At 46.4% G+C, this 20,280-nt stretch overlaps 1 protein-coding gene across 1 annotated transcript; it reads left to right on the forward strand.

The window, feature by feature from the left end:
* Positions 1-4,829: 4,829 nt before the first annotated feature.
* On the forward strand, positions 4,830-16,825 carry RAB33A (RAB33A, member RAS oncogene family). The gene is made up of 2 exons (XM_012750443.3): positions 4,830-5,752; positions 16,239-16,825. The coding sequence occupies exons 1-2, from the start codon at positions 5,495-5,497 to the stop codon at positions 16,692-16,694; spliced, it is 714 nt and encodes a 237-aa protein (XP_012605897.1). The 5' UTR covers positions 4,830-5,494; the 3' UTR covers positions 16,695-16,825.
* The last annotated feature ends 3,455 nt before the right edge of the window (positions 16,826-20,280 follow it).

Raw genomic sequence — 20,280 nt, forward strand, 5'->3', positions numbered from 1 at the left:
GCGACCAGAGGCATACTGCGCAGGCGTAGCACTCAATGCCGCATTGTGATTGGTCCGCATAGGGAGAAGGTTCGCGCACGCGCTTAGCTGCCAGCACGCTTGCTAGGATTCCCGGCTCCCGTTAGCAAGTTTCCGCGAGTTGGTGACAACGGGTTGGGTTGAGCGAGTTTGGGAAGCTATCGTGGGAGGGACCCAGGGAGCCGCTTTGCCTGGCGGTTATGGCTGGTGCTGACGCTGTGTCTGTAACGGGAAGTGCTAACAACACCTTACAAAGCGTGGCTCCAGCAGCACACTTTGTCCTTTATTTTTAGGCCACTAGTCACTAGGTACTTAAGCCTCCCGGATTCTCTTGCTATCGTCCATTTCCAGTCTTTCCATGGGTCCGAGTGGAGGAACCTGGCTTCCCAGACCCAGCTTGTACTTCTGCCTTTTACAACTTGCCGGCACTTTCCCACCTAACCCCTGTTTCCGAGACAACTAATCATTCTGTGCTCTTTTTTCCCATATTACCTTTACATTGTGCAATTCTGTGTTCTAGCGGCTGCACCAGGTGCTGTGGATAGTCTCCTGTTATTACGGCTTCGGTGCTTAAGAGCAAGGTACTGGCAAAAAGAGTTCGTTTTTCACAAACTTAGCGTGAGAGAAGTCCTAAACTGGATTTTCAAATTTGTGGGAGGATTAGGGTGAGGGGCTGAGTGTAAATAGGCGTTTTGACTCTGCCAAATGTAAGCTAAATTAGGAATAATGTTTTGGCTGTGTGCAGAACATAACGCGCCTTTTCCAAGGATTTGGGTTACATATTCATTTAACAAGTACTATTGAGCATTTGCCGCTTGGACTGTACCATTAAAGGGGCTCTGGTGGGTATGAAAAGTATGACTCACGATGGTTCGAATTCTGATGTTTAGACTTTGTGATGGGTTTATCAGGACATAACCTCTTTTAAGACTAGGGGCATCTGGACTTAAAGTGGTGTTTTTGTTTTGACTTTACGATGAATTTATGGGACATTAAATGCATTTCCAGGCCAGACGTGGTGGCTCACGCCTGTAATCCTAGCACTCTGGGAGGCTGGGGGAGGGGGGGAATGGCTCGAGGTCAGGAGTTCGAGACCAGCCTGAGCAACAGTGAGACCCCATCTCTACTGAAAAAAAAATAGAAAGAAATTAATTGGCCAGCTAAAATATATAGAAAAAATTAGTCGGGCATGGTGTCATATGCCTGTAGTCCCAGCCACTTGGGAGGCTGAGACAGGAGGATCGCTTGAGCCCAGGAGTTTGAGGTTGCTCACAGCTAGGCTGACGCCACGGCACTCTAGCCCGGGCAACAGAATAAGACTCTGTCTAAATAAATAAATGCATTTCCAACTTAAGTTATTTTGGACTTACAGTAGGTTTATTGGGACATAGCCTTATGGTAAATTCAGGTGCATCTGCATAGGAAGTGATCACTATATAGTTGGGGAGATGACCTACTGGTCATTGAAATAATAAATAATATCTGATGTAGTGCCATCAGATATTGTAGTGCTATCAGAGAGGAGTGTGGAATGGAATTCCTAAGGAAGAACTTTTTGCAAGATGTGTTATTTGAGCCATGTCTTGAAGGATGAGTAGTAAAATTCAAATAGTGGAGGAGAAGGAACAATATTTCAGATGGTCAATACGTTGGGACAAAAGGTAACATTTTTTTTTTTTTTTTGAGACAGAGTCTCACTCTGTTGCCCTAGCTAGAGTACTGTGATGTCAGCCTAGCTTACAGCAACCTCAAACTCCTAGACTTAAGGGATCCTCCTGCCTCAGCCTCCCTAGTAGCTGGGACTACAGGCATGTGCCACCATGGGATCCTCCTGCCTCAGCCTCCCTAGTAGCTGGGACTACAGGCATGTGCCACCATGCCCGGATAATTTTTTCTATATATTTTTAGTTGGCCAATTAATTTCTTTCTATTTTTAGTAGAGACAGGGTCTCACTCTTGCTCAGACTGGTTTCGAACTCCTGACCTTGAGCAGTCCTCCCGCCTCGGCCTCCCAGAGTGCTAGGATTACAGGTGTGAGCCACTGTGCCTGGCCCTAAAGGTAACATTTTTTAATGGTTAAGCATGTTGACCTTGGATCCAGACTGACCCAGGTTGAATCCTGGCTCTGCCATTTGGGCAAGTCACTTAACTGTGCTTCATTCTCCTTATCTACCAATCTCACAGGGGTATTAGGGAAACTAAATCAGCTAATATTTGTAGAGTGTGTTAGAGGAAGCACCATGCTGTTTGTTAAATTGAAAGGTATTAAAAACCAAAAGCCAGCATATTTTCAGGGGACAATGACCAGAGAGTAAGTACATACTTGGAAGTAGGGATAAGGACAGGTAAGTATGATTGGGCCAGATTTGAATTGGCAAAAGTGTTTGGCCCTAACCTTGTAGGTGATGAAGTTACTTTTTTTTCTTAGTGGAACAGGGATAGGAAATGAAATTACAAAGGCATTGTTTTAGGAAGTTTAATCCATAATGTAGTCTTTATTGGATGAAAATGATTCAGGGTTCCCTTACCCATTAAGCAGAGTAGATTAGTGTTAAGAAATGCAGGCAATTGGTGACATTTTACCTAGAGCTTCTTTGGGGGATAAATATTGAAAATATCAATTTCAGAGTAAGGTAAAAATTATATTTCCTTAATATTTTAAAGGCCTTCCCACATGGTCTAGCGGTTAAGAAGAAAAAGAAATAAAATAAAAAAAAATATTTTAAAGGCTTTACAGACATTGATGTTTATTGATATTTATAAAAATGAATAATAAACATGGACTGATTAAATACAAAGTTCATTGTATCTGTTGGTGAAAGAAACTTTGGAAAACTGCCAAAATCATGATAATCAGGTATCTATGAAAACAACTGCATACATTCAAAAGACAATCATTTAATAATACACAGTTAACAAAAAGGCATTTTACAGTACATTTAGTTTTTTTTACAATAGGTGCAATGAGATAGTTTCCTGTTATTTTAATTAAAAATTATATTTCATCCTTTTTTGCAAAAGCAATGTATACTCATTGAACTAATTCCAAAAATATAAGTGAAATGCCCCCAAAACCTCACCCCACAGAGGTAACATACACTTTTTGTTAGGACAAGGAACTCATTTTGAGATACCACATCACCAGAAATCAAAGCTTCTTCCTTACAAAAGTAGACTCATTGACAAGTTTTTGCCAGAAGTATACAACTAAATAATCTTATGTGGATCTAATGTTGATTTTTTAATATCTCTTAGGAAGTTGGCATTAATTCTAGCCGTGAGTTGGCAAAGCCTCTTTCCACTTTATGTACAGGATGTGCCTAATTAGTGGTCCCTCCACGGAACACACACACACTTTTTTACAGCTATTCTGTAAAGATCACCAGGTATTAGCTTCAAATACAGAGGAATGATCCAGCAAACTATTATCTGGACATTAAACAATTAAAAAATCAAAATACTGTACAGTGATGATTGATACATGATACAATGATAATTGGCATTCATAATGATGACCTTGGATTAGCCAACTAAGATTAAATCCTTATCTTGATGGTTTTAATGTTGAATAGTATAATCTAGGGTTTTAGGAATAGGTGACCTATATGTATGATAAAAGGGTTAGCTATAAATAAATCTGCTAACTCAACTAATAACATTAACTAGAAGACCCTGTTTTGAGTAACTGAGACTTGGTTAAATAATAACACTCCAATTTGCTTTCAGATATATGGCTGATGCACTGAATTGTTTCTCTCTTAGTGGGAGTGGATTTAGTCACATTTTTTCTCTTCCTGAAGCTCAGCCTCACATACATAAGGTGGCAGCTCATGTGTGCTGCTTGAATCTGACCTTAATGACATTAGCAATAATTCATGTGTCAGTGCTATTGGCATATGTCAGTGTTATCTTAGACTGTGAAATATGTAGAGGGAGGGGTACGGTCTTAAAAACAAACAAAATGGGCGCACTTTGTTGTATGTAAATTTTACCTCAGTAAAGTTGACTTCAAACAAATTCTGACCCTGCAAATAACTTTTGGGAAGGATATAATGGCCTTGACCAAGATGTGTGGTGAACAGTAAGCTTTGGGAAGCTGCCCCCTAATACCGTAAGGAAGTTGTGTTCATTTATCATCTTCCAAGCATAATCTAGGCTTCTGGCAAATTAGACCCAACCACTTTGTTCTACATTCAGTTGCAGGAGGGGGGGACCCTCCTAGGAATTCTCAACTCCCTTTGAAACCCCACCATTTTGGAAGGACTTATGGTTATATGGAGGGCTCAGGAATGCAAGGCACTGTGGGGTTTATGCCATGTCCCAAGATACCTCCACCTGGGCCTGTAATGGTTAGCCCCAGAAACAAAGTCCCCTTTTGCTGGAGCTGCCACCACTAGCTTCCCCCCTTCACTTACCCTCTCCCGCAGCGGGCCTTCCCCATTGGCCAGCCAGACACAACCGACTGCGGCAGCCAATGGGAGCTGCTCTCCTGAACATTCAGAGGATGGGTGCTCGTGGTGTGATGAGGGAAGGTTGGCGCCTGGTACGCGCCCCCCTACATCTGGCAAGTCTGTGACAGAAACAGTAACTAACACCCCCTTACACACGCACACTCGCGCCCCCCTGGCTCAATGCTCTCAGCTGCTCGGTCCCCCGCAATCCGCTGCGTGTCTTGGCAGTACCCTCCCCGGCTGCCTGGGGCACGTGAGTGCACCTGCTCACTCAATAAGACAGAGCATCCCTTTATCCCAAGGGTGGGGGAGGAGGGGACCCGGAGCGGGGCAGCTGCAGAGGCGCGGCTCAGCTGCCCGCTGCTCCCAAGGCAAAAGAGAGGTATCTTCGCTCTCCACCCCACCCTCGGCGAGTTGTGCTGCTCCCAGGCTGAAGTGCTCCAGTGATGCTTTAGGGTGCAGCGGTCTTTGTCCTCCCCAGCTGTACTCCCTAGCCGCTGACCCCCGTGTGCGCTCCGAGCGAGCGGGGGGTGGGCAGCCGGAAACCTATAACATTAATGGGGATAAGGAGAAAGAAGCTATCCCAGGGTGGTGTGTGCCGCCCAACCCACCCCCTCCCTTTCCCCTGCGGTCTGTCCCTGGGGTCCAGGCAGGGGAGGGTCTAGGCAAAGGCGCAGCGGCGGCTTGAGGAGCGTCCGGTCCGAGGGCACACACAGGCTGAACGAGGCTTGCGGCTTGTCCATCTCCTCCATCTCTTCTCCTCTCCCTGGCTTTTGTGTTGGTGCTTCGGAGCTGCAAGGAGGGTGCGCTGGGGGAGGAAGAGGGGGGCCCGGGTGACAGGCACCCCCTCCACGCGCGCGCGCGCACACGCTGCGGGCGCACGCACACGCGGGCGGACACACACTCACAGACACGCACGCACACACACACGCACAAAGCTCGCTCGCCTCGAGCACACTAACGTGGCCGTTTTCTTTGTGTGGAGCCCTTGAGGGGGGTTGGGGCCCCGGTCCGGTCCGGAGGAGATGGCACAGCCCATCCTGGGCCATGGGAGCCTGCAGCCCGCCTCAGCTGCTGGCCTGGCGTCCCTGGAGCTTGACTCGTCGCTGGACCAGTATGTGCAGATTCGCATCTTCAAAATCATTGTGATTGGGGACTCCAACGTGGGCAAGACCTGCCTGACCTTCCGCTTCTGTGGGGGTACCTTCCCAGACAAGACTGAAGCCACCATCGGCGTGGACTTCAGGGAGAAGACCGTGGAAATTGAGGGCGAGAAGATCAAGGTGATCCAAATGGTCAGGTCCGGAAAGGGAGGGATCTGGGAGGGGGCCTTGCCTGAGGCACAGCTCTAGTGGTTGTAATTGTCCAGCTCATGGCTGGTCTCCGCTTGCTGAGCACAAGACCCTGGGCACCTCCTCACGCTCTTTTGCCTCTCCCAGTCACCACTTCCCATCCTTATCCAATTTTTAGGGCAGGAGGGAGTGGTTGCATTCTTACTCTTTGCCCCTGCCTGACAGCTCCTGCCAGGGAAAGGATGTTTGATCCTATCCCTGACCCCAGAGCGAAGCAGCGGCACCTGTGGGCAGAGGGAGGCATGAGGCATCTCTTAGTCCTAGTCTGTGGGATGGATCCCAAAGCACTTTGCACATCTTGAGGTCTCTCTTCTACCTCTCGGGTGCCAATAGGCTGCAAAAACCCACTTTGGCTAAGCCTAAGGCATTATAGGGGAGGAAAGGATGGAAATCCATGGAGAATGAAAGCTGTTTTATTTTAAATTGCAGTTTATAGTTAAGGGCTGAGTTGGGATGGGGGTGGAGTGGGGTGATTCTGGCACAAAGCCATGAGCCCTACTAAAGAAATTGAGACAGGGTCACCTGCTGGTCCTTCATAATAGACAAAACTTGTTCTTTTGGAACAGGCTCCCTCAAATGATATCTTTTACTTGTCTGGGGTACCTAATGAATGAACTGCCCATTACTCATTCTGTTGGTATTGTCTTCAGGAGGCCTTTGCAAAAAATGTGGAGCAGCTTAACTGATGAGGGCCCAGGGAAATGCCTTGGTCCTCCCCTCCCACATTAGTTTATGAAATAGGTTAACTACAAATATTCTTGTGTGCTCACAAAAATATCTGTGCTCACCTTTAGTTCACAAAAGGTAGAAACTCGATAGGACAGGAATATGTTAATGTGCAGGGTGGGAGGGGAGGACATGGCAAGGGCAACTTCACGTGTCAGGGGAGCAGGAGGGGGCAGGATTATGGGGAGAAAAGCACATGTAATAAAGGCACTGGGTACACTGAAGTCCAGCTGTTCTCGACTCATGGTTGGCCTTTTCCTGAGCCTATGGTTGGACTCTAAACAGAGTCAGGGTGAAGGTAAACCTCCCTCTTGTTGGTCAAACAGCAAAAGTGACCACAAGGCCCCTCTTCTGAGTGATGTGCAGAGAAGGGCTGAGTAACTGGGGAGATACTCCAAACTGTGCAAAATTCCTGACTGCTTGATTATGAAAATGAAAATGATTATGAAAATGGCTTCAGAAACTGGGCCAAGGCACTAGATGTCAGGAAGGCAGACAGCTCAGTACTGATAAGGGAGAGTCCCAGGGCCAGGAAGATAGAGGATCACTTTGAAATTGTGATCTTTTTGGCCCCTTGCAATTTGGAGGAGAATTGGTACATTTCCCTTTAAAGTTAAAGTAGGTCTCTTTCCTCTCCTAGGGTTCTTATGTTGACATTTGCTTGGTTAAGACTTCCTCTGGTGTGTCTTTAATGTCTAGTGCTGCTTTAAGGCTGTAAGATTCTGGAATTTCTAAAACATGCCTTTTTTAGCCAAAGTAGATATATATTTATGGATGAATTCATAAACCCTCAAAAACCTTAAAGTTTCATGCTATCATTTGTTTGTTTTTTTGAGACAGAGTCTCGCTCTGTTGCCTGGGCTTGAGTGCCATGACATCAGCCTAGCTCACAGCAACCTCAAACTCCTGGGCTCAAGCAATCCTGCTGCCTCAGCCTCCCGAGTAGTTGGGACTACAGGCATGCACCACCATACCTGGCTAATTTTTTCTATATATTTTTAGTTGGCCAATTAATTTCTTTCTCTTTTTAGTAAAGACAGAGTCTCGCTCTTGCTCAGGCTGGTTTCAGACTCCTGACCTTGAGTGATCCACCCGCCTCAGCCTCCCAGAGTGCTAGGATTACAGGCGTGAGCCACTGCGCCAGGCCTATCATTTGTTTAAAATCAAGCGGCACAGTCAGCAAAAGAGTTCCTTGGATTGAAAAGGGAGGAAATAAGTCCATCTGAAATTCAGATAGAGGAAAGAGGAAGTGTCGTGGAGTCTAGGGGAGGACAGGGAGGATGAGTGAGGAGAGAGAATAGGAAGCTAGAAAGTAAGGAATGGGAGGTGAAAATGAGAGGAAGAGTCGCCACCCAATGGCCTTATAAACCTTTCCTTCCCTTCTAACACCTCTGTACTTAGCCAAACTGGGTTTAACAGTCTCTGCCAAAGATTCCAGACTTTTTCCCAGAGGACAGAGCCTGTGACAGTGTGACTCACTAGAAACAGAACCCAGCACAACCCCACGTGCAGATAAGTGCTTAATAAAGGCTTTTTTGGGAAGATGATATTTTCAAGAGGACAAAGCCTTGTGACACTGTTCATGGAGGAGCCCTCTGAGGGCAGATTCTGAAGGAATTCAGAGTAGAATGTGGGAGTAGGCGAGATGGTGACCTTGCCTCTTGTACAGCTGCTGCAACCTCAGGGCCAAAACTGACAGGCAAGAGACCGGCATGCCCATGGGAAGGTGGCAGAGCCTGGCAGCTAGCACATGATCTAGACAGGAGATTTGGCCCCACACTCTGGCTGGCCTGGAGTTTGTCAAGGAACAAATGCCAAAGCCATGCTAGGAGGTGACTGCCAAGGGCTCCCCACTTTGGGAGAGAAAGAAAAGTCTAGTGTGACAAGCTGAGGTAGCCCTAGACCACAGGCAGCAATACAAAGTTGTCGGGCAATAAAATAGCAGCTCTCACAGGAGAGTGGTAGAGAGGTCTCAGTCTGCTCTTCTCAGTCCAAGAGTAGGGTGTGGCCTTTTCTGGGCTTCCTCCTGTGTCCTAAGGTAGCGCACACATCAACCTGTGCTGGGCGACGGCTATTTGGTATAGTTGAGGCCACACTCTTAATTATCAGGGCCACCCCAGGGGATTGAGGCTCCATTTGGTATCTCCAACCACTATATCCCCCACCCTCACTCCATCACAATATTTACAATCCAGTGTTTCTTGGTTAATATGAACATCAAGAAAAGCCTCCACAGAGTAGGCAATAATAATAATAACAGCAACTTCTATTACTGTTTATTTAATAAACAAAGAGCCCAGGTAGGACACTTTATATGTATTATCTTATTTGATCCTCACAGCACCCCTATGAAATCAGTACTGTTATCATTCTCATTTTATAGATAAGGAGACTGAGGTTGAGTGAGATGAAATAACTTGCCCAGTGGCACATGGATCCAAGCTTTGGTCTTTGACCCTTGAGCCCAAGCATTTCCCCATCTCACTATGTTTTTTTTAAATTTATATTTAATAATTTTTACTTAATTCTTTTTTTTAATTTTAATTGTTTATCCTTACATTTCTTTTTCATCTTTTTGGTGTGTCAGTATCCAAACAATCCCCATCTCACTATTCTGCCTTCCTTGTGACAGGGCCAGGATTCCAACTTAGATTCAGAGCCCATGACCTTTACCATTGCACTCCACCCTAGGGGGCAACAGACAGTCTCCTGGACTAGAATGCCAGGCAGCCAGTCTTGTAGGCCAGGGGACATAGGGTTATAGCGCGAGGACCCAGGAGCCTTTAAGATGTCTCCTTCAACTGCATCTAGAACACATTTGAAACCATCTGGGTTTCACTTTTTGCACCTTCTCTATCTCATCTTTGGTGTGAGAATCAGATAATGTTCAGAGATAGAAGAGACCTTAGAGATTCTCTAATCCAACATCATTTTACAGATAGGAAACTGAGGCTCAGAGAGGGAAAGTAACTCACCCAAGATCACACATATCCAGGCCTAGAACTCAGGTCTCTTAACTCCCTTTCTGGTGCTCTTTCCACGCATTAGGCTTTCTGGCTTAAAAGAGCACATAAATCTCTACTCCAGGCTAGCTCCATGGTTCATCCAACCCATGAGGTTACCTGTGATAGGGATGCAGAGGGAATATATGGGAAAGCTGACAGTTTTTCCTGACATCAGCCTAGAAAGGGTGGAGGCATCCCCCAACCCCCAAAGGATGGGTGGAGTTTCCCTTAATGACCATTACGGTCTGTCACCTACAGATTTAGCTCAATCTGTTAAGTCTGTCTCAGTCTAAAAGCACTGGAAAATGCCGAGCAGGGGTGTGTGTGTTGGAGTGGGGTAGGTAGTAGAGGGTAGGCTCAGAAACTAATTTTTGAACCATTCTCTGTAAACTCTCATGGAAGCTGCCCTCCTGTCTAGTTTGGTTCCTCCCACAGGCAGGGTGCTCCCTTTGCCTCAGCCCTCAGGACCAGTCAGCGGTGCCTCTGGGCAGGTGCGGCCCGGGACTGTGGATTTCTCTTCCTCTGCTCATCACTAGGATAAAACACCTTCCTGTGTTACATTACCGAATGGATGGAGGCTGAGCTAAGTGTTCCTCAGAAGCTGCCCGCAGTCAGAATGACATCATGTCTTCTGTAGGGCTTCTGAGCTTCCATTTTCTGCCAGTTAGCTTAATGGTTAATTATCCATAAGTTTGTGTTTCTCTGTCTCCTTTGCTGCCTCTCTTTCTGTGCGTGAGTTTCTCTTTGTCTCTGTCCTCCTTTGCCATTCTCCGTGTCAGCTTTGTGTGTGGATCTTGCATGCAGATGGGATAGTCCAGCTAGTTGAAAACAGATTTCTTTTAAACTTTTCCCATCATCCACTCAGGCATGCTCCAAAGGTTACAGATGTATTTGTCTCACTTTTTGCACTTCTACCCTCCCCCATCAGCCTCCAACAAAAGGACATTGATGCCTCATCTATACAAAGATGCCAGATATGTTCCCTAGGGAATAGAAAGACCCATGTCAGCTAAGAGCACTTGCAGGGGTTGGGGGCTTGCTGAAGCTTGCTCAGGCAGGGAGAGCCCCAGAAAAATGGTTCAAAAGGCTAGATGTATCTTTGGCAGCTCCCCACACTGTCCTGCCTCCACCCTCCTTCAGCACCCCATCACTCTGGGCCTGTCCTCAGCCTCCCATGGCATGTTGCTGGCATTGCTCTCCCTCCTCCTCCCCACGGGACTACCCTTGCCTTGGCTGTCTCACCTTCGAGAAGCCAGGCTCTCTGTGCTTTCCAGGAAGAGAACCAATGGATTCAAGGAACAGTGATAACAGGAGATGGCTTGATAGGCTTTCTGAGATGATAGCAACACCTAATATTTGCAGAACACTTGACTTTTTGCAAACACCCTTTCTCATGTGTGATTTTATTGGAGGATTATCCCGGCAACTGTGGGAGCATCAAATTCCCATTATAGAGATGAGGAAAGTGAGGCTCAGTTCAGGGAGGTTAAAGGACTTGCCTGGTCATTTACTCAGCTACTAAAAGGAAGAACAGGGATGCTGCCTTTCCAACAGCACTTACTCAAGTCATTGTCCATTTAGACTTGGTACAGGTTTCAGGCCAGGGAGGAGAGGAAAGTGTATGTTATAAGTGTGTGTATTTATAGGGAATGCTAATCCTCACAGCATCCTTAACATGATTGCTGTTGTTCTCTTCACTTTCCAGATGAGGACACTTAAGATAGAGAGAAGCCGGGCGCGGTGGCTCACGCCTGTAATCCTAGCTCTTGGGAGGCTGAGGCGGGCGGATTGCTCAAGGTCAGGAGTTCAAAACCAGCCTGAGCAAGAGCGAGACCCCGTCTCTAGTATAAATAGAAAGAAATTAATTGGCCAACTGATATATATATAAAAAAATTAGCCGGGCATGGCGGCTCATGCCTGTAGTCCCAGCTACTCGGGAGGCTGAGGCAGAAGGATCGCTCGAGCCCAGGAGTTTGAGGTTGCTGTGAGCTAGGCTGACGCCACGGCACTCACTCTAGTCTGGACAACAAAGTGAGACTCTGTCTCAAAAAAAAAAAAAAAAAAAGATAGAGAGAGAAAGTAGTTTACCCAAGGACACCTAACTAGGACATGAATTGGGCTGAGATTTGCAACCAAGTTGGTTTGACTCCACTATACCCTACTGGCCCTCTGAGAGAAAAGAGGATCGGAGGAGTGTGTATGTGAGAAAGGAGCAGTTGCGCCCCTGTCCACTGTACGGCTGCAGTGCCCACAGGAAGGGAGGAAAGGGTGAGAGGAGAGCCGGCTTCGAAAGGAGATGCTTTCATTGCTTGGGGGGGGGGGCAAGGGCCGGGTGCTTATGAGGATGCTGAGAAGAACAGGAACACCGAACCCCCAAATAAAATGAGATCGTTTGGCTGGGCGCGGTGGCTCACGCCTGTAATCCTAGCACTCTGGGAGGCCGAGGCGGGCAGATTGCTCGAGGTCAGGAGTTCAAGACCAGCCTGAGCAAGAGCGAGACCCCATCTCTAGTATAAATAGAAATAAATTAATTGGCCAACTAATACATATAGAAAAAATCAGCTGGGCATGGTGGCGCATGCCTGTAGTCCCAGCTACTTGGGAGGCTGAGGCAGAAGGATTGCTTGAGCCCAGGAGTTTGAGGTTGCTGTGAGCTAGGCTGATGCCATGGCACTCACTCTAGCCTGGGCAACAAAGTGAGACTCTGTCTCAAAAAAAAAAAAAAAAAAAGAGAGAGATTGTTTCATGTGTCCAGCGAGCCTGACTGCTATGCTATTCCTTTCTTTTTTCTTTTCTTTTTTTTTTTTTTGAGACAGAGTCTTGCTTTGTTGCCTAGGCTAGAGTGAGTGCCGTGGCGTCAGCCTAGCTCACAGCAACCTCAAACTCCTGGGCTCAAGCAATCCTTCTGCCTCAGCCTCCCAAGTAGCTGGGACTACAGGCATGAGCCACCATGCCCGGCTAATTTTTTCTATATATATTAGTTGGCCAATTAGTTTCTTTCTATTTTATAGTAGAGACGGGGTCTCGCTCTTGCTCAGGCTGGTTTCGAACTCCCGACCTCGAGCGATCCGCCCGCCTCGGCCTCCCAGAGAGCTAGGATTACAGGCGTGAGCCACCGCGCCCGGCCTTATGCTATTCCTTTCTGATGGCTCAGAGGCCACACCACTGGGTCTTCTATTTTCTGCTGTGAGCAGCCTGCTTCCTGGCTCCCCTCTCAACATAGGGCTGCAAGAACTCAGGGTGGGGTTTATAAAGAGCTGGAATGGGGGTGTTGCCTACAGTTTAAATTCTGAGCCTCCAAATAAAAGCTTTGAGGCTTCCGATCACTTTGGAAAGGCAGAGGAGGTCTCCAGCAGAGAGGGCCCTCCCCACAGTTCCGGCAACTTGGGTGGTGTACACGATTATACAGCCAAAGAAAAGCCAAACGGCCAACCTTACTCAGCCTCAAACACCTCACACACTCCCACCCGTGTTCCTGCTAGTGGCAGGTATTTTTAGAGTCCTGAGCTCATGGTGTTAAAGCATCTGCCACATGCCTCAGGGCTGGTAGGGATTCAGCCTTTCTCAGAGGCAAGAGTTAAGACTGGGGGGTGGGGCGGGCCGTGGTGGGAGTGGGGATCATGTGCCAAGTGGTGATGGTATTCTTGGCCTATACCTGCTCTCTTCTCACTGACTTCCATCCCTCTCCTGGCCTGTTCTCCCTCTCTTCCTGTTCAGAACAACAGAGATGTGGAAGAAATGAAAATCTGTTCTGTCTCTGCTTGCAGAAACAAGTCAGCCTTCGAGGACTTATGTTTTTCGGTTTGACCAAAGTCAGACGTTCTCTCTGAAATTGCCTTAGCAGATGCCTAGGATGCCACGCTGCTTGTAGTTTTGGTGGCTCAGGTCAATCCTGCCTTTTGATAATGCTGTTCTTGACGATGACGACGACAAGCAAAGACTGCTTCTAGTTTAGCTGGACAGACTCCAGGAGCACTGATGAAACAATTAGAAAACACATAAATATATTCTAAGTGGTATGACACAGACTCAAAGTGCACTAGAAATTCCTACGAAAAGACAATTCAAGAGAAATTGGAGAAGGTTTGAGGAAGAAGGTGGAAGCATAAGCCAAACCTTGAAGAATGGGTGCAGGGCAATGAGGGGGGCAGCCAATTCGATGGGGAAGGGTGGACCTGCAGGGCCAGATGTGCACAGGATAGAGCAAACCAGGTGGGGCTGAGTAGTTTGAAACCAGCTTGGGAGGGGGCAAATTATGGCAGGCAGAAAAATTTCCATTTGATGCCACGTGCAGTAGAGGGCTATGGTAATTTTCTGAAGAGGAGGATGACATGAGGATATAAGCAGGGATTTAGGAAGGCTAGTCTGAAAGCAGTAATCAGGAGACACTGAATCCAAAAGACTTTGCTGTAGTCCAGGAGTGAGAAGAGGAGGGTCTGGCTGACGGACATGAACACTGAAATAGACGAAGGGGCAAATCTGAAGGTTGTGCCAAAGGAACTTAAAGGCCATGTCGATAGAGGAGATGCAGGGGAGGCTGGACAATGAAAACTACTGTTTAGAATGATGACTCTGGGGCCCTGTAAGATCTTCACTCAGCTGAGAGATTCAATTATATTTACTAGATTATACTTACTGACTGCTAACTCCAAATAAAGGCTATACTCCGTTTTAAGAGCCGTAGTAGTCAATTAGTGGCCATAATCAAATTTTCTTTGATAACTGAGAATTGTATAGGGCCTTGGGACCTTCATTCTGAGCATGAATTTTCCTTGTCCAAGGCATTGGCTGTATAAACGGTAATAGATTAGGCTGAATGTGTGTTGACTCCAGAGTATCCCCTGGGAGTTGTGTCTTTGCATATGTTACTGATATCAGCTGTTTTTCTTCAAAATTTGGCCTTTATCCCAAAAGCTGAGATGCAGAAGAAAAATCCAGTGAGTTAAATGACCTTATATATAACAAAAAAGTGAACTTAAAAAGAAATTGATGTTCTTCACATAGCAGTGCTGGGAAAAAAGAAAAAGTTATTAAGTAATATAAATTATATATTTAAAAAAAAAGAAGAAAAAAGAAATTGAACTAGAAGGTGAGATTTTAACACTGACTTTATTTTCTTTAAAAAGTACTGCAAGACGGGCACGGTGGCTCATGCCTGTAATCCTAGCACTCTTGGAGGCCAAAGCCAGAGCATGGTTTGAGCTCAGGAGTTCGAGACCAGCCTGAGTAAGAGCGAGACCCCATCTCCACTAAAAATAGAAATAAATTAGCTGGACAACTAAAAATATATAGAAAAAATTATCCAGGTGTGGTGGTGCACACCTGTAGTCCCAGCTACTCAGGAGGCTGAGGCAGAAGGATTGCTTGAGCCCAGGAGTTGGAGGTTGCTGTGAGCTAGGCTGATGCCACGACATTCTAGCCCAGGCAACAGAATGAGACTCTGTCTCAAAAAAAAAAAAAAAAAAAATTAAGTAATGCAAAAAAAATCCCAACTCAAAACAAAGTAATGCATGCTTTTAGCAGAAAAGTCAGAAAATGCAAAAAAAGAAGAAAATAAATATCACCTATAGTCCCATTGCACATAAATAACCGTTAATGTTCTGATATATACATTTCTAGTCTTTGTATATGTCTGTGTTTGGTGCTTTTAAAAAATTGGGACCATAGCGTATGAAAAATTTTGTATCCTGTTTTTTTTTTCACCTACATGTATTTTGTGAGCATTCCCTTTATCGTTTAGTCTTTGAAAACATTTTTAATGGCTGCAATAATAGCCCATTGTCTAGATATACACTTTAGCTATTCCTCTTCTGATGAGTGTTTAGGTTGTTTCTCATTTTATAAAAAGTCTAAATAATATTGTGATTAAGATCTCTGTATAGAATTTTGACCACATCACTGCTATTTCTTATCTTGAACTCGTACTCCAGGCATCAAGCAATCCTCCCACCTCAGACTCCCAAAGTGCTAGGATTACAGGTGTGAGCCACTACACCCAGCCTCTGCTATTTCTTTTGTATAGATTTCTGGAAGTGGGACTACAGGCTCTAAGAGTTGTAAACATTTTGAAAGTTCTTGATAATATTGCAAAATTGCCCTCCAGAAAAGTTGACCAATTTACATTTCCAGTTTTTCAGCTAAAAACCTCAAGATTTTTTAACTCAAGATTTTCAGTGAACACAAATTCTGAAACTTCTCTGTAGGCTTTGATAAGTCTATCCTGCTAATCTGTCAAAAGAACCACTTCCTGTGTCAGGGCTTGCAACCTCATTTTTTTTTTTTTTTGAGACAGAGTCTCACTCTGTCACCCTGGGTAGAGTGCAGTGGCTTCATCATAGCTCACTGCAACTTCAAACTTCTGAGCTCAAATAATCCTCCTGCTTCAGCCTCCTGAGTAGCTGGGACTACAGATGTGTGCCACAATGCTCAGCTAATTTTTCTATTTTAGTAGAGACTAATTTTTCTATTATTAGTAGAGACAGGGTCTCACTCTTGCTCAGGCTGGTCTCAGTCTCCTCGCTTAAGCAATCCTCCTGCCTCGGCCTCTCAGAGTGCTAGGATTACAGGCATGAGCCACCACGCCCAGCCAGTGTAACTTCATTTTTATAATGCTATAGAACCATGTTTTCTCCTATCTGTTCATGTTTCCTTTTCTGACTCCACATATGGGTTTTTATCTCTTCCAGGTTCAGGTGTGGGACACAGCAGGTCAGGAACGTTTCCGCAAAAGCATGGTCGAGCATTACTACCGCAATGTGCATGCCGTGGTCTTTGTCTATGACGTCACCAAGATGACATCTTTCACCAATCTCAAAATGTGGATCCAAGAATGCAATGGGCATGCCGTGCCCCCACTAGTCCCTAAAGTGCTTGTGGGCAACAAGTGTGACTTGAGGGAACAGATCCAGGTGCCCTCCAACTTAGCCCTGAAATTTGCTGATGCCCACAACATGCTCTTGTTTGAAACATCAGCCAAGGACCCCAAAGAGAGCCAGAACGTGGAGTCAATTTTCATGTGCCTGGCTTGCCGATTGAAGGCCCAGAAATCCCTGTTGTATCGTGACACTGAGAGGCAGCAGGGGAAGGTGCAGAAACTGGAGTTCCCACAGGAAGCTAACAGTAAAGCTTCCTGTCCTTGTTGAAACCAAATGGTGTAAATACAAGATAAATTATTGCTGGAGTTTTTTTCTTTCCCTTTTTTGCGTGCCTGCATAGCGCTGACACCTGCTTGTTTCCGTACAAATTGATATCAAAATAAAATTTGTATAGATTATCAATGACTTTTTGTCTTGATTTCCTCCAAGAAGACATTTCTGATTGTGATGAGAGGAAGAGGCAGCTTGCCCTCCTAGAGTGATGTACCTGTGCCAAGGCATACTGCCTACCAGCTTCCTATGCTTCCTGACATGCTCATTGTTTGAGTCACTTCTTCAGGACTAATTTATTCTCTCACTCAGTATCATCAGTGGGCAGAAACGCCTGGTGAGGATGGGACAAGGGCCAGATATGTTGTTCTATAGAGCCAAAGCACATGGAGGTATAGAGAAGTCTTGAAAGGAGATATGGACTCAATCAGTACATCCTGGGTTCCCTGGGCATGTGCCTTGGATGCTGAGATAGGTTGTTCTCTCCCTATTTTCCAAAGTTTAAGAATAAAAAGTATAGGTTGCCCAATGGGCCCAGTTGCTTCCAGAATAGATCCTTCTTCCCATTTGTCACCAGGCAGTCTTGGACACCAAGAGCATTCTGCCACACCCTGCCCTTTCTTGGATGGGGCTGGGCTCAAGCTAACAAATATCTGTTATGTCCTGAGACCTTTGCTGGGTGCTATGGAAGAAACACACCAAGAGAACACGTCCCCTATGTTCAAAGACCCCATGATCTAGTGGATGGGGCAATGTACATGCTGAAACTACTTGTGAACAAAAATTAGACAACGATGTCACCAAGTGTGAGGTTGTGCCATGGGAATGGAGAGCATTTATATATTCAATATCAAGGAGGGCTCACAGAAAAATAATTGGACTTATTTTGTATGTTGAATAAAGTACATTTGGATTGTTAAAGAGGAAGGGAGTGGGCAAAAGTAGAGAGGCAGGAATGACCTTGGGGGTTGGACAGGAAGACAACTGGGAGCCTGGCCTAGGAGAGCTGAGCAGCGCTCGTGGGGAGCTGAGGTTGGGGAGGGCCTGCACAGCAGGTGGAACAGTTTGCATTTGCTTTTGGAGCCAATGGGAGTTTTAGGTGGTTCCCCAGCAAGAGAACCCTATAGTTATTTCTTATAGATCTGCTCCTATTGATGTGAAAGCCCCTTGTCCAGTTGTTAAAGTAACTAAAAGTGGCTAGAAAGGCCTATCTACAATAGATTTCTTTGCTTAAGGGGTGCTCCTTTAGGGGGCTCTCTTGTTAGAATCATGTTGTACGAGAGCCCTGGGAAGACAGCTCCTGACCACTTTCCTGTTACGTGTATGCAGCTCTGCTCCCAGACAGTAAAACGGTAACACACACCAGATGTGCTTCCCACCCAAATAGCCTGTCTGGTCCTGCCTGGCTTGTCCCTATAGCCCTCTCCACACCACCCCATCTCCAACTAGCCTCAGGCTCAGCTCAGCCCCCCAGTCTGGTTCTCATCACTTGGCTTCTGCCTGGATCCTAGTATTTGCAACCTGCTTGGTACTCCAGTTAGAGCTGCATTTCTTCCCAGTTGTCTCCACCCAATGCCTGGCCCCTGAATCTCACCCAAGGGGCTAAGGTCCTATTGTCTGTGGATGAGCTGCTTGTCGAAACCCTGATTGCTATGCTTCTCTCAGATGGAATGCCCCATGACCTTGTCTCAGACTCCAAATGCTGGTTCCTTGCCCAGGACACAATCTATTGTGGCATCTTTTGGCTCCTGTGACCTGGCTGCAGGTCTGCGCCACCTCTCAGTGACTGGAGGTACACTTGTCTATTTTAATGTGTGCATTTCAGTGGGTTCTGGCCCCTCTTGATCAGGGCCTCTTTCTGCTATAACAAGGCCAAGATGACAATGTTCCGAGTGTTACGAATCCCCTAACCAAGATTGCCTCTTCTTAGACCTCGGTTGCCTCTGACACCTTTCAGGCAGTAAACAAACATTTACTGAGCACCCACTATGTGCCACTGTTCTAAGTCCTGGGGATACATAGGTAAACAAATAAAATCGTGCTCTTATAAAGGAGACAGACACTAAACAAGAAATGAGATACCTAAATGAGCTCATTTGAGAGAGTGACAAGGAATCTGAGGGCCATAAAACAGGGCAAATGAATGGAAAGTAAGAGAGGTTGGGGAGGGCAATGTATTAGCTAGAGTAGTCACAAAAGGCACCTCTGAAGAGATACCATTTGAGCTGAGGACTGAAGGAAGAAAAGCAACCAGTTGTGAGATCAGGGGGAGGAAAACCTCACATGGAAGAAACAGCAAATGCCAAGGTCCTGAGGCAGGTGAGAAATTGGCATGTTTGAGGGACAAAAAAGAGGCCAGTGTGGCTGGAATACAGTGATCCAGGGAGAGAGTGGTGGGAGATGAGGTAGAGAAGTAGGTAAGGCCAGGTCTACCAGGGCCCTGTTGGCCATGACTAAGAGTTTGGGTTTTATTTAAGTGTAGTGGGAAGCGAGTGGATTTTAGCACCATCTAGACTCAGTAACCTTTGGAAAGATTCAGCAGGCTTGCTGACCTGCAAGAAAGAAAAGCCGAGTGGGTGCACTAGCTCATGCCTGTAATTCTAGCACTTTGGGAGACTGAGGTGAGAGGATGACTTGAGGCCGGGAGTTGGAGACCAGCCTAGGCAACATAGTGAGACCCCATCTCTACAAAAAAAAAAGAAAAAAATAGCCAGGCACAGTGGCACACACCTGTAGGCCTAGCTGCTCAGGAGACTGAGGCAGGGTGATTGCTTGAGTCCAGGAGTTTGAAGCTTCAGTGAGCTATGACCGTGCCACTGCACTCCAACCTGGGTGACAGAGACCCCATCTCTTGAAAAAATAAAAAATAAAAAGGAAAGCCTCTACTTTTTCTTAGCTCCTCTGAGACGGATAGCTAGTGCTTCCTGGGTGACTCCTGAGTGTGGGCCTCAGCACTGCCACGTCCATGCTGGCTGGTCCCCACCTTAAAACCAGACTCTGAACACTCCCACTAGACTGTCACCTTTTGGTCTTGCCAAGGTTCTGATAGTTTTGCTGCAAATAGCAGGCACTCACCAGTCCTACCTGCTTCTGTCCTCTGTGCCTCACCTGCCTGATCCTTTCCCATCCCACAGTATGAGACTGTTCTCCCTCAGCCACGTGAGGACAGCCAAGAAGTCCTAGGGCTCCCCACTACAGTCCCAGGAATCCTGAGAATCTCCAGGCTCCACCCAGATCTTCTCTTAGTTCCTTGCAGGGGTCCCCAGTTCCCCTCCCAGGGGGCGGGATGCAGGGGAAGATGGTATCCTAATACGGAGCCAAGACATTTCAATAGGACCCCAGCATTGCTAGTAAGATCCCTTTCGCAGCCCCAGAACTGATTGATGGCCACAGCAGAGTTGCATAAGGTGCTCAGGCCTCCCTCAAATTGAGGGAGATGATTTGGGAATGGGCTGGACCCAGAACATACCCAGTGGAAGGGAACCCAGAAGGCCAGAGAACCATGAGACCCTTGTTGCCGTGTGGGTGGTGAGGAGTGGAGGGCTTCAAAGGAAGTAGAATGTTTCCAGGCTCCTCATTTGGC

The sequence above is a fragment of the Microcebus murinus genome, chromosome X (assembly GCF_040939455.1).
Source record: "Microcebus murinus isolate Inina chromosome X, M.murinus_Inina_mat1.0, whole genome shotgun sequence".
In the NCBI taxonomy this organism is placed as follows: domain Eukaryota; kingdom Metazoa; phylum Chordata; class Mammalia; order Primates; family Cheirogaleidae; genus Microcebus; species Microcebus murinus.

Excerpts from the sequence above, each read along its gene's own strand:
- RAB33A (XM_012750443.3), top strand. The coding sequence starts at position 5,495 with ATGGCACAGCCCATCCTGGGCCATGGGAGCCTGCAGCCCGCCTCAGCT. Across the intron at positions 5,753-16,238 it reads TTGAGGGCGAGAAGATCAAG|GTTCAGGTGTGGGACACAGC; the intron begins GTGATCCAAATG and ends TATCTCTTCCAG.